The sequence below is a fragment of the Ornithorhynchus anatinus genome, chromosome 5 (assembly GCF_004115215.2).
Source record: "Ornithorhynchus anatinus isolate Pmale09 chromosome 5, mOrnAna1.pri.v4, whole genome shotgun sequence".
Lineage (NCBI taxonomy): Eukaryota > Metazoa > Chordata > Mammalia > Monotremata > Ornithorhynchidae > Ornithorhynchus > Ornithorhynchus anatinus.
Genome location: NC_041732.1, coordinates 66,579,255 through 66,595,789, shown reverse-complemented (window position 1 = coordinate 66,595,789; position 16,535 = coordinate 66,579,255). Strand labels below are relative to the sequence as shown.

Below are 16,535 nucleotides of genomic sequence, written 5' to 3'. Positions count from 1 at the left end.
ACACGCCACCAATAGTGAGTCTTCTAGACTGGCCGGGGTGATCCCTAATCCCTACCATTCCACCCCGACACTGTTTTATTCTCAAACTAATCAATCGGTGGCATCTCCTGTCTGGAGTTGTTCACCTTCGCCAAACAAGTGGTGCGGCCCGGGTGGCCGGGTTCGGCCGGACATGGCCGGAGGATGCCAGCTGGGTCCACCGGTGCCATTACAGGCCGGCACCCAACCCCCGCTCCCCCGAGCTGCGTTGGCCCCGGCCCCAGGTGGGCGGCTCCTAACACACTGATGTCACCGTAACAGGCGACCACCCGTTAAAATAGTATCCGGGTGGGTGGGGATGGAAAGGAAGGACCATCTCCTCTGTTTTGATGCAGGGTATGGAGGTTTGGCCTGAGTTTGGCCCTCTGAACTGGGCCATACCCTGCTTTTGGAGCACTCCCTATGAGGAGGAGCGAGTAGGAAGGGAAGCTAACTTCCCAGACTGAGGAGGGGTAGGAAAGCAAAGAGTGTGACTGGGATGTGTGTGCGTGTTTGTGTGTGTGTACGCGTGTATGTGCGGAGCCGGGGGAGGGGCTGAAGGCGGCAAAGGCCTCTGCCCTGAATCCCTCATAGCCTTGGTCTGCTTTGAGAACAGCCTAACAGAATTGTCAATCATCCAGATAGTGTCACTTCCAAGCCAGCACCCAACACTATGCATCTTCGAGCATGACAGCAAACAGATGTCACCAGTGTCACTTTACATGTGGAGACTGACAAAGCTCTGCCCGTGGAGAGGGGGAGCAGATTCCAGTCCAGGAGGATATGCTGCTTCCAAGATTTAGAATCCAAAGCCCGATCAATTCTCTCTGTCAGGCATATGGAAAGCTGTCTCCCTCCCTCCTAGCCCTCCCCCCGTCCTCCCCACCCAGCCTGCAAAGAAATAGCTCAGGAATGTTACAACTCAGGATCCTGAACTGGGGATGTCGCCAATTTTAGTTGCTTTTTTCCCCAACATCCAGGATTGGGGCAGAGACTGCATTCATTGTTTTTAAGGCAGACTGGCAAATGGCAGCTTCACCGTTGACAGGTTGGAGCCGTCTACTGGAAGAAATGCGAGAGAGCCGGGGAATGTGGGTCTAGCCAAGACAGAAGGAGATCTGGGGCAGCTGCTGTGATACCTAGGTGCTGACCTAACTCAGAGTCCAGGAATTTGGACCTGAGACTCCCCACTTCTGGCAGTGAAAACTCACTGAATGGAGAGTGGTTTATGTAAGACAAGGGGCACTGACAAGTTTATCTAAGAGATTTGGGTGGAATCTCAGGCACTGAATAGCTCTTAGATCCCAAAGTCCATCTTTCCAGGAAGGGCATTTAGATAAGTGAGCCCAAGTCACAGAGGAAGAATTGGAATTGATTTTCAAGTCCAGTGAGAGGAGCAATGGGGCCTAGTGGAATGAGCACAGGCTTGGGAGTCTGGGGACCTGAGTTCTAATCCCGGCTTCACTACTTAATAATAATGTTGGTATTTGTTAGGCGCTTACTATGTGCAGAGTACTGTTCTAAGCGCTGGGGGAGATACAGGGTAATCAGGTTGACCCACGTGAGGCTCACAGTTAATCCCCATTTGACAGATTAGGTAACTGAGACACAGAGAAGTGAAGTGACTCGCCCACAGTCACACAGCTGACAAGTGGCAGAGCCGGGAGTCGAACTCATGACCTCTGACTCCGAAGCCCAGGCTCTTTCCACTGAACCACGCTACTTAACCTGCTGTGCGACTTAACTTCTTTGTACCTCCATTCCCTCGTCTGTAAAATGGGGATTCGATACCTGTACTTAGACTGTGAGCTCCATGTGAGACAAGGACTCTGACCTGATTAACTCGGTATTTGTTAAGTGCCTTCTCTATGTCAAGCTCTGTTCTAAGCGCTGGGGTAGATACAAGTTAGGCTGAATACAGTCCCTATCCCAAGTGGGGCTCACAATCTAAGTAGGAAGGAGGGAGCCCTTAGAACAGTACTTGATACGTAGTAAATGAAAACAAACAGTAATCAGAACTATTGTTATTCTAAAACTTTAAAGTGAGAAACAAAGGGCATGAGCAAACTTCCCCCTTCTAGACTGTAAGCCCAATGTGGGCAGGGATTGTCTCTCTTTATTGCTGAACTGTACTTTCCAAGTGCTTCGTACAGTGCTGCGCACACAGTACGCACTCAATAAATAGGATTGAATAGAATGGAGATGAGATAACGAAAGTGTCCTCGCTTCTCCCTCTCGACTCCCACCCAGCCAGAGGTCTGGATCCAGGGCCCAGTTCTCTGATCAAGAAGGCCTGGATCTCCGAAGAACAGGCACAAAATGCCCCTGTGGAGGAGTCGTCCACTAGCCTGGCTCCCAACATGCTGTTCCTGACCACCTTCGAGAACCCGGCATCCACAGAGGAATCAGCAGTCCTGCCTGCCACGTCCCCTAGGCCCCAGGTAAGGAGGCAGCGGCAGCAGGGTGGTGGTTGTCCACCTTAATAAGACCCACCTGGAGGGTGGCGCTGGTCTTGGAGGGGCAGTGGAGAAGACACCTGCCTCAGGGCCGTCAGAGGGCGGAAGGAAGAGTTGTCCTCTAGACTGTAAACTCCTCGTGGGCAGGAAACCAGGATGGGAGGAAGAGTTTCCTGCAAGGTCCTCTAGATTTTAATCTTGTCGTGGACAGGCAACTTGTCTACCAACTCTTTGTGTGGACTCTCTCAAGTGCCTAGTACTGTGCTCTGTACCCAGTAAGTGCTCAATAAATTCCACTGACTGATCAAATTGGGTGGGACTTTGAGAGAGATTAGGGAATTCTTTCTTCCTAGAGGCCTCCACTTCGGTCGTCTCCAAGGAAACACCACCAGTGTTGAGACAAGTCTCTTGGTACCGAGTTAATCAACTAATAATATTTATTGACTACCTACTGGGTGCAAAGCACGGTACTAAGCACTTGGGAGAGTACGTTAAATATAGTAGAGATGATCTCTGCCCACCGGAATGTATAATCTAAAGGAAAACATATAGAATAATTTATAGTTTAGAGGAAGAAGTATTTAAATAGATGAGTTTTTGAATCCTCTTAACAATCCAACGTTTGCTGTACTACAGTTAATCTTATTTATTGAGTGCTAACTGTGTGCAGAGCCCTGTCCTAAGCACTTGGGAGACTACAATATAAGAGAGTTGGTAGACACATTCCCTGCCCATAATGAGCTTGTAGCCTAGAGGGAGAGACGGACATTAATATAAATAAATAAATTACAGATCTGTACATAAGTGCTGAGGGTTGAAGGAGGAGAGAATAAAGGGAGAAAATCCAAGTGCAAGGATGACGCAGAAGGGAGTGGGGGAAGAAGAAATGAGGACGTAGGAAAGGCCTCTTAGAGTTATGCTTTTAATAAGGTTTTGAAGATGGGGAGACTGAGCGTCTGTCGGATATGAAGAGGGAGGGCATTGCACGCCAGTTCTGTTTTGGACATGTTAAGTTTGAGGTGTCGGCGGGACATCCAAATAGAGATGCCCTGGAGGCAGGAGGAAATGTAAAACTGCAGAGAAGGAGAGAGAGATCAGGGTCAGGGATGTAAATTTAGGGATCATCCACATAGAGACGGTAGCTGAACCCACGGAAGTGAATGAGTTCACCAAGGGAAAGAGGTGGATGGAAAATAGAAGGGGACCTAGAACCCAGCTGGCTTCTGCCTTGGTAGCCACTGAAGCCTTTGTTGCCTATGTTGGCTAGTTGTTTTTCAGGAATTCCACCTCGTAGAACAGAGCAGGTGGTTCTTCAGTCAGAAACCCTCAGTGCCGATGACCTCAACAGGGAGAACCGGTTCTAGAATCCAGGTCTCCTGCTTCCCAGAGCAGGGCTCTTTCCACTGGACCAGTAGGAGGGCTAAGATCTTGAGGTACGGGTTAAAAAAAAAAAAGACACTGTCTTGGCCTTTGAAGAATTCAGAGAAATCTGAAAGAGGAGCCGGACAGTCATAAAATCAACATAAATTCCTGAACGAATGATCTGTGAACAATTGAAAGCATAATTTGAAAAGGGAGAACAAGAGGAGGGTTGGGCAGCTGGTAGTAGGAGCAGTCTCGTCTCGTCTCACGCTGTCGAGTTGTTTCCGACCCATTGCGACACCAGAGACACATCTCGCCCAGAATGCCCCGTTCTCCATCTGCAATCGTTCTGGTAGTGTATCCGTAGACTTTTCCTGGTAAAAATATGGAAGCGGCTTATCATTTCCACCTTCCGCGCAGTAAACTCGAATCTCCGCCCTCGACTCTCTCCCACGCCGATGCCGCCCAGCACGGGTGAGGTTTGACTTGTAGCAGATTGCCTTTCACTCGCTAGCCAAGGCCACGCTAGGAACGGAATGGGTAAGCCTCTGCTTGACTCTCCCTCCCGTAGCAGAGACTGGTAGAGTACTGGAAACTCTCCAGGTGCATTAGTAGTAGTAGTGATTGTAGTAGTAATAGGTAGCTGTATTCTAACAAGGAGACAGTCATACAAATATTTACAAATGGGGTAATGAGAATAAATAAATTGAAAGTACAATCAAGCATACATATATTCATAAATGCCTGGGGAAGATATAAATAAATAACTGTGTAGGTGCTAGAGGTGGCTGATAGCTGTCTTAGGGAAGCAACGTGGACTAGTGGAAAGATTATAGGACTGGGAGTTAGAGGTTCTAATCCCAGCTCTACCACTTATCTGCTGTGTGACCTTGGGCAAAGTCATTTAACTTCTCTGTGCCTCAGTTCCCTCTTTTGTAAAATCAGGATTCAATACCTGTTCTCCTTCCTATTTAAGACTGTGAAGCCCCATGTGGGACCCGTTTATCTTGTAGATACCCCAGTACTTGGCATATAGAAAGTGCTTCACAAATATCACTTTTATTATTATTATTATCACCTGGGTTTTGATAATAATAATAATGCTGGTATTTGTCAAGCGCTTACTATGTGCAGAGCACTGTTCTAAGCGCTGGGATAGACACAGGGGAAACAGGTTGTCCCACGTGGGGCTCACGGTCTTAATCCCCATTTTACAGATGAGGTAACTGAGGCACAGAGAAGTTAAATGACTTGCCCACAGTCACACAGCTAAGTGGCAGAGCTGGGATTCGAACTCAGGACCTCTGACTCCAAAGCCCGTGCTCTCTCCCCTGAGCCACGCTGCGGAGGTGATCAGAGAAAGCTTTTGAGAGGAGGTGAAATTTTTCATTTTTAGGGATGTGAAGGGGAGAAGGGCTGTGGTCTGGCATATTGGATCAAAGAGGCAGTTCCAGGATGGTGGAATGGAGTGTTTGAGGGGATGGAGGTGAGAGAGTCTAGAGTGAGGTCCAGCAAGGCTGGTCTAGGTCTAGCAAGGAATGAAGAGTGAATTGGACATTAGTGGGCAAAGGGCTGATGTGTAGAATGGGGATAGCTGGTGGGAAGCCCTGAAGCCAACTATGAGGAGTTTTTGTGAGCTGTGGAGAGAAATGGGGAGTGTTTGGGAGATTTGAGGAGAGGGGAGATGTAAGACGAGTGCGTTTCAAGAAGACGACTGTTGCAAGAGCATATCATTTAGATTGGAAGGTGAAAAAGCTGGAGGCGAGAAGACCAGTGAGACAGCTAAAACAACAGTCCAGCCACGATAGACAAGAGCTAGGACCAAGGGAGGAGCAGTGTAAGTTGGAGATGAATAGGCAGGTGTGGGAAATATTGTGTAGTAAGATCTGGGAGCATAGCCCAGTGGCAAGAGGATGGGCTTGGGGGTCATAGGTCGAGAGTTCTAATCCCGCCTCCGCCACTTGTCTGCTGTGTGACCTTGGGCCAGTCACTTAACTTCTCAGTGCCTCAGTTACCTTATCTGTAAAATGAGGATTGCGACTGTGACAACCTGATAACTTTGTTTCTACCCCAGCGCTTAGAACAGCACTTGGCACGTAGTAAGCGCTTCATACCGTCATTATTATTATTTAACAGTAGTCTAAATGTGAGAATTGAGAGACTGTTAGAAGTCAGGGAATGATGCCAAGGATGTGGGCTCCTGGCCCTGGGAACAACAGAGATTGGAAAGTTAGAAAGAGGAGAGGGTGTAGGAGGGAAGATGAGTATAGTTTGGGTTTGTTAAGTTTGAGGTTTCAGTGGAACATCCAGTGGAGATGTCCTGGAGGCAAGAGGAAAGGGGGGTTTGTGGGTTAGGCAAGAGATCAGGGCTGGATTTGGTAGGTGAAGCCAACTGAGCTACCTTGGAGAATGGTTGGCGAGAGAGAGAGAGAGGGAGAGAGAGAGATCGGAGCCTGGCAGTACACCCACAGTTAGGAATCAAGAAGCGGAAGATGTGATTGAGAAGGAGTGATAGAGAGGTAAGAGAAGAACCAGGTTAATACTGTGCCAGCAAAACCAAAGCCTGATGGTGTTTCAAGAAGAAGAAGTGGTCCACAGTGACAAAAGTGCTTGAGAGGTTAAGGAGCAGTTGAAACTGAATAGAGTCCATTGAACTTGGCTCTAAGGATGTCATTGGTGATTTAAAAGATGCACTTTTCGAGGAATGAGTGCGTTGAAAATCTGATTGAAGAGGTCAGGGTTGGTGGAAAGGAATTGGAGGCAGCTAGTGCACAGAACTGGATTCAAGTGTTTGGATAGAAATAGAAGCAGGGAGTTGGAGCAATAACTGGAGGAGGCTGTGAGATCACGAGAGGGCTTGAAGGTGGAAAGGAAAGAGCTGTCAGAAATGAGAGGTTGAAGAGAGATGGGGGAGAGAAGAAGAGTGGGAGTCAGTGGTTCTAGGAGGGAGAGGATTAGAGTCACAGATGCAGGGAGGGATTTAGGGAGCAAAGTGGAGACCACTTCTTGAGAAACAGCAGAGAAGTAGAAGGATGAGGAGAGGGAGTATTGCAGTGATGAAGAGGAGATGGAGAGACTTTAGGAAGTGCCTAGTACCTGCTTGTTTCAATTTTACCACCAAAGTAGTTGGCTAAGTCGTCAAGTGTCAGGGAGGAAGAGTAGTGGGGAACTAGGGGATTCAGGAGAGAGTTTTATGGTTTAGAAAAGGTGGTGGAATTGTGGGCATGGGATGCACTGAGGGAAGAGTAGAAGAGCTGTTTAAGAGAAGAGAGACCTGAGTTACAGCAGGAGAGAGTGAAGTTGTAATGGAAGAAGTCTGACTGGTGCCTGGATTTTCAACAGCAGCATTGAGGAACAGGAGTACAGGAGTGAAGGAAGCCCGTTGTAGGCAGGGAATGTGAATGTTTATTGCTGTACTGTACTCTCCCAGGCTCTTGGTGCAGTGCTCTGCACACAGTAAGCGCTCAATAAATACAATTGAATGAATGATCCAGGGCAAGGAGTGGGTGGTGCCAGAACAAATAAGGGACAAGGGTAAGGGGGGTGATATTGGTGGAGTGACCTAGATAGGTGAATAAGAGGGGGGCTAATAAAATGGGGGTAATCTGAGAAAGCTTCCTGCCTTCCTGAAACCTGGTTCTCCCCAGATGACATGGTCTTCCCTCTGCTCTCTCTAGAGGGGTCTCCTCTTCACCCACTCCCCACTGGGAAAGGGGGAAGAGTTGGGTTCCTTCTTGCTCCCCATTTCTGCTTTCACACTGACCTCTCACCCATGTCCTGTCTCTGGCCTGGAACACCCTCTCTTTTCAAATCTGACAGAAAATTACTCTCCCCGCTTTCAAAGCCTTACTGAAAACACATCTCTAAGAGGCCTTCCCTGACCAAGCCCTCATTTCTTCTTTTCCCCTGCGTCACCCTGTCTTGCTCCCTTTATTCACCACCTCCCCTCGACCCAGCTCCACAGCACTTCTGTACATATCTGTAATTTATTTTATATTCATGTCTGTCTCCCCTTTTATACTGTAAGTTCATGGTGGGCAGAGAAAGTGTCTGTTGTATTGTACTCTCCCAAGTGCTTAGTATAATGCCTTGCACACAGTAAGTGCTCAATAAATATGATTGATTGATTGAGGAGGTAGGCCTTGGGCTATGATTTTAAGGGACATGTTAGGGCAGACAGTTTTCTCCTGCCGGAAGAGATGACTTAGGCAAAAGATAGGAGAGGAACTAGTGGGTGCAACGGTTGGCAAGAAGATGATGATGATGATGATGGTATTTGTTAAGAGCATACTGGGTGCCAGGCACTGTACTAAGCGCTGAGGTACAAGCAAAGCAAGTTGGGCAGAGTCCCTGCTCCATGTGGGGCTCACAGACTCAATCCCCATTTTACAGATAGGTAACTGAGTCACAGTGAAGTGAAGGTCAAGCCCAAGGTCCCACAGCAGACAAATGGCAGAGCGGGAATTAGAACCCATGACCTTCTGACTCCGAGGCCCGTGCTCTATCCACTGCGCCAAGGTGTTTCTGGGAGGGTGATTGCGGGTTGGGCTATAGTAGGGATATCAGCAGGGAGGGAAGGGACCAGTTCTGGACCTTTTGAAAGCAGCACTTCTTCTGGGACTCATTTTTGGGGTGGCGGGCTGGATGTCTGATTTGGAAATCTGAGTCTCCCGGGTCCCCTCCTTTATTCCTTGTAGGTTCGGATCCGGCCAGATGGTGAGGTGATGCCCACCCTGGACATGGCCCTGTTTGACTGGACAGACTATGAAGATCTGAAGCCGGATATGTGGCCATCCATTAAGAAGAAAGGTACCATCCATCTCACCTGGCTCTGCCAGGGTCCTTCTCCACCAGTCAATAGTACAAGTAATGCTAGTACTTATTAAGCTCTTACAGTCACTGCAGCCAGTCACTGCACCAAGCCCTGGGGTGGATTCAAGCAAATAATAATAATAATGATGGTATTTGTTAAGCGCTTACTGCGTGCCAAGCACCGTTCTAAGCGCTGGGGTAGTTCCAAGGTAATCGGGTCGGACGCAGTCCCTGTCCCCCATGAGGCTCATACCCTTCATCCCCATACTCTTAATCCCCACTTTTCAGATGAGGAATCTGAAGCGTAGAGAAGTTAAATGACTTGCCCAAGGTCACAGAGCAGACTCGTGGCAGAGCTGGGATTAGAACCCACGACCTCTGAGTCCCAAACCCATGCTCTTGCCACTAGGCCAAGCTGCTTCCCAAATCAAGCTGGATACAGTCCCTGTCCCCTGTGGGCCTCATGGGCTCAATCCCCATTTTACAAACAGGATAACTGAGGCCCAGAGATGTGAAATGACTTGTCTCGGGTCACACAGTAGACAAGTGGTGGAGCTGGGATTAGTACCCATGAACCTCTGACTCCCAGGCCCGTGCTCAATCCATTTTACCACGCTTCTATTGCATCTCCTGTTTCTACTAAGCGCCTTTGTGGCAGAGACCTAGTCTCAGCGATTTGGGGGATTGCAATCGCTGCCACAGACGCAGTCCCCGCAACTTCCCATCCCGAAACCCTGACTCTGGGTCCAGCTGGCCATTGTTCCAAGAGAAGCAGCATGGCTCAGTGGAAAGAACCCGGGCTTGGGAGTCAACGGTCATGGGTTCGAATCCCGGCTCTGCCACTTGTCAGCTGTGTGACTGTGGGCAAGTCACTTCACTTCTCTGGGCCTCGGTTACCTCATCTGCACAATGGGGATGAAGACTGTGAGCCTCACGTGGGACAACCTGATGACCCCGTATCTACCCCAGCGCTTAGAACAGTGCTCTGCACATAGTGAGCGCTCAACAAATACCAACATTATTATTATTACTATTATAAAGTGAGTGGTCCTGAGGGAATGGCCAGGAAGAGCCGGTAAGGTCAGCGAAGGCAGCAGACTGGATCGACTGGACGGTAATCAAGATACTTAGGTTTTATTGAAATCAACAAAGATGGAATCTGAAAAAGGAGTCTTTGGTGCCTTTAACGTTTCTCCACTTCCTCTAGAATAGGATCAGCCAAACTGTGGCCTTGGAGTCACATAATAATGTTGGTATTTGTTAAGCGCTTACTATGTGCAGAGCACTGTTCTAAGCGCTGGGGTAGATACAGGGTAATCAGGTTGTCCCACGTGAAGCTCACAGTTAATCCCCATTTTACAGATGAGGTAACTGAGGCACAGAAAGGGAAGTGATTTGCCCACAGTAACACAGCTGCCAAGTGGCAGAGCTGGGACTCGAACCCATGACTTCTGATTCCCAAGCCCGGGCTCTTTCCACTGAGCCACGCTGCTCTCTGATGCTCCTTTGAAGTCAGAGTGCAGGTCAGCATGGCCTAGTGGAAAGAGCACGGGCCTGGGTTCTAATTCCAACTCTGCCACATGTCTGCTCTGAGACCTTGGGCAAGTCACTTCACTTCCCTGGGCCTCAGTTACCTCATCTGTCAAATACAGATTAAGACCGTGAGTCCCACGTGGGGCAGGGACTGCGTCCGACCCGATTACCTTGTATCTACCCCCTTCCTTAGAATAGTGCTTGGCAAATAGTAAGCGCAACAAATACCACAATTACTTTTCTTCTTCTTATCGTTATTATAATGAGTTCCCAGAAAACACACACTTTGTGCTTCTCTGCTGACCAACTGATTGGTCCCGGCTGGCCTTGGCCGCCACCTTTGAGGTCCAAGTCCATCTCACTTCTCGAGGGAGCGTGCAGGTGGAGGGGGGCAACCTTAAAGGGGGTGATGGCTCAGGGGAGCAGCAGCTAAGCGGGAGGGAGAAAGGGGATGAAAGAAAGTTTGGGAAGGGGCCACAGGAGTTGGCAGTCAATCAATTGCGTTTACTGATTACTTAATCTGCAGACCACTATAGTGAGCACTTGGGAGAGAACAGTAGAGTTAGTTGACGTGATCTTTGCCTTCAAGAATCTTACCACCTAGAGGGGTGAAACCGACACTAAAATAAATTACAGATAGAGGGAAGCGACAGAGTTTCAAGACGTATATAAATGCTACTGGGAAGGAGGGGGTTCCCAAGTACTTCAGTGATGCGGAAGTTCTGAAGTAATAATAATAATAATAATGGTGGTGTTTGTTAAGCGCTTGCTATAGGCAAAGCACTGTTCTAAGCGCTGGGGGGATGCAAGGTGATCAGGTTGTCCCAAGTGGGGCTCACAGTTTTAATCCCCATTTTACAGATTTTACAGATTTTACACTTAGGCACAGAGAAGTGAAGTGACCTGCCCAAAGTCACACAGCTGGCAAGCAGCGGAGCCGGTATTCGAACCCATGACCTCTGACTTCCAAGCCCGGGCTCTTTCCACCGAGCCACGCTGCTTCTCCCAATAACGCTGCTATTAGTTAAGTGCCTACTAGGTGCCAAGCACTGTTTTAAACACTGTTTTAAACAAGGTAATCGGGTTGTCCCCCGCGGGGCTCACAGTCTTACTCCCCATTTTACAGATGAGGTCACTGAGGCCCAGAGAAGTGAAGTGATTTGCCCAAAGTCACACAGCTGACAAGCGGCAGAGCTGGGATTTGAACCCGTGACCGCTGACTCCCAAGCCCGGGTTCTTTCCACTAAGCCACGCTGTTCTCTGATCTGTCTGAAGTGACGGTAGGTAGGGAAATTGGATAGGGACGTGAGAAATTAATCAAGGAAGGCGAGGAGATGGGATTTCAGAAGGTCCTTTAAGGATGGGGAGAGCAGACTCTCCGATGAGGGGAAGGGAGGGTGTGAGAAAGAGGTGGATGGTGAGAGAGATGAGGACGAAGCACCGTGTGTCACTCGGTTTCAGAGGAATAAAGAGTGGGAGCTGGTGCGTAGTGGGAGAGGAGTGAGGATAAGCAACAGGGAGAGAGCAAGCAACTGTCATTTGAGTCCTGTGGCTCTCAGACTTCCCAAAGTGCTTTCATGGGGCCACCAGGATCAGTAAGACAGGCCCCCACTCTGCACCAGCCCAGCCAAACTCGGTGATTCATATGAGAAATGAATATAATAATAATAATATTTGTTGAGCGCTTACTGTGTGCCAGACACTGTTCTAAGCACTGGGGTAGATGCAAGCTAATGAGGTTGGACACGATCCTGGGGCTCGCGGTCTTAAGAAGCAGCGTGACTTAATGAAAAGTGTTCAGGCTGGGGAGTCAGAGGTCGTGGGTTCTAATTCCGGCATAACCACTTATCAGCTATGTGATTTCGGGCAAGTCGCTTGACTTCCCTGTGCCTCAGTTCCCTCATCTGTAAAATGGGGATTAAGACTGTGAACCTCACGTGGGACAAGCTGATTACCTTGCATCTACCTCAGCGCTTAGTGCTTGGCACATAGTAAGTGCTTAACAAATATTATTATTATAAAATAATAATAATAATCCCCATTTTACAGATGAGGCAACTGAGGCACAGAGAAGTGAAGTGATTTGCCCAAAGTCACACGGCAGAAAACTAGCAGAGGTGAGATTAGAACCCAAGTCCTTTTGACTCCTAGGTCTGTGCTCTTTCCTCTAGGCTATACTGCTTCTCTGGCTTAACCCATACCACATAAAGGGAAGTTTCAAATCAGTCCAGTCAAAGTAAAGTGGAGAAGCAGCATGGCTCAGTGGAAAGAGCCCGGGCTCGGGAGTCAAAGGTCATGGGTTCTAATCTGCGCTGTGCCGCTTGTCAGCTGTGTGACCTTGGGTGAGTCACTTCACTTCTATGTGCCTCAGTTCCCTCATCTGTAAAATGGGGATGAAGACTGTGAGCCCTATGTAGGACAACCTGATTACCTTGTATCTACCCCAGCGCTTAGAACAGTGCTTGGCACATAGTAAGTGCTTAACAAATACCACTATTATTATTATTATTGTTAATAAAGTAAGGACCTTTCATTCTCTACTGAGGTGCCTTCTTCCTAGACTCACAACAGAAATGCAATTCATCCTAAAACCTCCCACTCCCTAACTTTATTTTTTCTCTCCCACGTCTCTCCCCGGACGCTCTTCCTCCCAGAGAAACGCCGAAGTAAAAACCCAAGTTATGGAAATGAGACTTCGCTGCCAGAAGGGGAGCCTTGTGACCATCACCTGGATTGTGTCCCAGGTGAATGTTAGGGAAGGAATCTGAGGATGGGGTAGAATGGGGACTCCGGATACCCGATCAGGAGGGATCAGGGATCCCCTGGGGTGGGAGAAGACCTGCCCAGAGTCGGCTTTTCCTCCCTCTTGACAACTTTCTCTTGTAAACTGAGAACCCAGTGCATAATGCTGCTTCATTTATGGGTACCAGCTGCTCATTCTGGGGGGCAAGAAGGGAGGGGTGATTTGTGAGTGGGGGAAGGAGGACTGGAAGGGGGATCCTTTTGAAGAGTTAATAGGCCAGCAAGCCTCTGTCTGGGGTCTTTCTCATTCCACAATCTCATCAGAGACCTGGCAGGAGCGAGGTTGGCCATCCAGCTCATCAGCGGTGGAAGCCGCACCTACGGCCTCATATCCTCACTTCATCAACGAGCCTTCTGGGATTCCGAGCTGTCTGATTTCTCCCCCGTGGAGAAAACATCCAGCGGAGCCACCCTGGAGCCCTTAGCCTGAGTTTCACCTGGTCGCCCTGTGGCATAAACAAACCCCGGCATCTGGACGTGGCCATGTGGGCTACTTAGATGATTGCATCCCTCAGATGGCGCCGCAGCCGGGTTCCTTTCCAGAACATATGGCAGCGGGCTGCTGCCTTCCTCTGAGTGTCACTGACCCGGAGAATATGGGTTCCCTTTAAAGTGGGACTGTCTCCGGAGGCTTATGGCAGGGGAAAGGCTTGGTCTGGTTTGCTCGACTGCCTCTTGATCGACTTCCTTGCTGTGCTGGCAGGCTCCTGCTGTGATTTGCGAGAACACCTCTGCACACCGCACAACCGAGGCCTTAACAATAAGTGTTTTGACGACTGCATGTGCACTGAAGGTGAGCCCTGCCCCACTGCTGACTGGGGATGACCCCACCATTTTTTTAAAAGGTATTTATTAAGCACTTACTACGTGCCAGGCCCTGTACTAAGTGCTGGGGTAGATACAAGATAATCGGTTGGACACAGTCCCTGTCCCACATAGGGCTCACGGTCTTAATCCCCATTTTACAGATGATATAACTGAAGCCCAGAGAAGTTATGACTTGCCCAAGATCACACAGCGGATAAGTGGCAGAGCCTGGATTAGAACCCGAGTCCTTGGGAAGGGAATATATCTGTTATACTGTTATATTGTACTATCCCAAGAGCTTAGTGTGCTGCACAGAGTAAGCGCTCAATTAAAGTTAAGTCACTTAACTTCAGTGTGGTCCAGTCGGTTGACTGTCTGACTGACCACTACTATTATTATCCCCTCTAGGGACTCTTACTCCTCCATGGGCTCACATGTCCCTCCTCGTCCCCGTGCGTGTGACAGCGCACATGCATCCACACCGTCACAGCTCCACGGAGGAGCCTCCCACTCACTCCTGTATTTTGCTTTCATACAGGGCTACGTTGCTATGCCAAATTTCACCGGAACCGAAGAGTGACCCGCAGGAAAGGACGCTGCGTGGAGCCGGAGTCAGCCAATGGCAACCAAGGGTCATTCATTAATGTTTAGAGTCAGCGTGCTCATTTCCCCACTGATCTGTGGACTGGGCCCCGCAGGGTGGGGGAAGGTGGGAAAGTTATTTATAACTAGCAGAGGGGGAAAAAATGGTGGACCAGATGACTGAAGCTGCAGCCTCTGATCTCCGGGGGCTCAAAAAGAGGAACAGGGTAATGGAACTAGGAGGATTGCAGATAAATTACTGGGTTTGATTAAGTAGGGAGATGGTAGCCACAGCTGCAGGATATACAAACATGACAGGGTACAACTTCAAAGAGGCTACTTCCTTCTTCCTAAACTGTCTTGGTTTACAACTGTGCCAACATCAACAATGCTCTCTACTGTTCTCCAAAAGTTCTGCATTTCTACAAGACCGTAACCCTAGGCAGAAAAGCTCTGAAGTGGAAGAAGGGACCCGGGTTTTAGTTGGCTTCTCCCAAGAAAGTGGAGAACTCACATGTCCCTGGGGAAGAGAAGCATTTCCGACTGGAACAAGACAGTGCTCCTTTATTACCTAGGTTGGCCTCATCGTCCGAGGGAGGGGCGAGAAGCTCTGAGAAGGGGCTGGACCTGGTTTTTCTTGCTGCCTAATCCATTCCCCAGATGAAGGATGAGAATCCTTCATCGAAAGACTTTTCTTCTAGTTCTCTCCTCTGTGAGCAAGGAGAATGGCCGGTCTGTGCCCTTCTTATGGACTCGAAGACCACTACTAAGTCGGTCTTTATCCTTCTATCCTCGAGATGCACAACTCCTGAGTTCTGATGCCCTGGCCCAACCTGGGCAAAGTTGTACTGCACTGTTGGCTTCATCCAAATCTAATACCCTGGGTGGGGCATCTGAGGAGCCTCTGCTGAGGGAAGGCCAACCATCGCCTCGTCCCAGGATTCGGGCTTCATTCTGGGGATTTGACCATGTTTCTCCAGATGCCCCAAGACACCGTCTGCTACTTTAGAAGGGGGTTGGGGGAACGGTTGGGACCCAAGAAGCAGTCTAACTGGTGCTTAGGGATGGAGTGAGGAGGGGCAGCTTGGGCCGGACCCCCGCTGAAGGTCAGAGTCAGTCACGGACTTGCCGGCTCTGGGAGCAGGGTCCTGCCTGCCCTGGCTAGCTGAGGGTAGATCTGGGCGGTCAGTCATGGAAACAACCAGTGGGGGAGCTGAGCCTGTGGCTTTCAGTCATTTGGTCTTCTGAATTCTTAGGAACTTTCCTGGGGGAATGTTTTCCTCCAAAGAGTTTGGGGGGAGCAGCATCCGGTAGGAGGAGTGCTGTAACCTTGTAGTCCTGTGGTGTGTTGCATGTGCATTTTATTGAGCTGTAAATAAAGAGATGATAGTTAATGCTTGGGAGGAAGTCCTTGTGCCTCGACTGTCTTTCTCCTCGTCAGTGAGTGGGCTGGGGGAAAGGGAGTGTACCTCACTGACTCAAAAAGACTTTGAGGGGACAACCCTATGGCTCAACATTCAAGGTGGACTTCAGTTTTGGGACTTCAGCCACCTGCCTGATGTACATTACAGATAATATACATAATATACAGTCAGAGTCCTCTTATTATTATATACAAGAGTCCTCTTATTATTATAATATAATAATAATTAAGGTATTTGTTACATATTGTTCTAAGCTCTGGGGAAGTTACAAGATAATCGAGTTGGACACGGTCCCCATCCCACACAGGGCTCACAGCCTCAATCCCCATTTTACAGATGAGAGTTGAGGTCCAGTGAGATTAAGTGACTTGTCACGCAGAGGAAGCATAGTGGTTGTGGAAAGGACACAGGTTTGGGAGCCAGAGAACTGGGTTTTAATTCCACCTCTGCCACTTGCCTGCTGGGTGACCGTGGACTAGTCACTTCACTTCTCCTGTGTATTAACTTCCTCTTCTGTAAATGGGGATTCAGCACCTGTTCACCCTCCTACTTGGACTGTGAACCCATTGAGGGACAGGGACTGTGTCTAACCAGATTATCTTGTATCTTCCCCAACACTGAGTACAGTGCTTGACGAATAGCAAATGCATAGCAAACACTAATATTATTACTATTCATTATCATTATCATCATTATAAGCATAGAATTATTAGCAGGCCAGTAGAGGAACTGGGAGTAG

At 48.9% G+C, this 16,535-nt stretch overlaps 1 protein-coding gene across 1 annotated transcript in view; it reads left to right on the top strand.

Moving 5' to 3' along the window:
- The window catches only part of DRAXIN (dorsal inhibitory axon guidance protein), a 32,124-nt gene extending 16,342 nt beyond the window's left edge, over positions 1-15,782 (top strand). Inside the window, exons 3-7 of the mRNA XM_029064483.2 lie at positions 2,269-2,459; positions 8,534-8,645; positions 12,836-12,925; positions 13,687-13,776; positions 14,329-15,782. Coding sequence (XP_028920316.1) covers positions 2,269-2,459; positions 8,534-8,645; positions 12,836-12,925; positions 13,687-13,776; positions 14,329-14,441 — 596 coding nt within the window. The 3' untranslated portion in view covers positions 14,442-15,782. The remainder of the gene's footprint in view (positions 1-2,268; positions 2,460-8,533; positions 8,646-12,835; positions 12,926-13,686; positions 13,777-14,328) is intronic.
- The last annotated feature ends 753 nt before the right edge of the window (positions 15,783-16,535 follow it).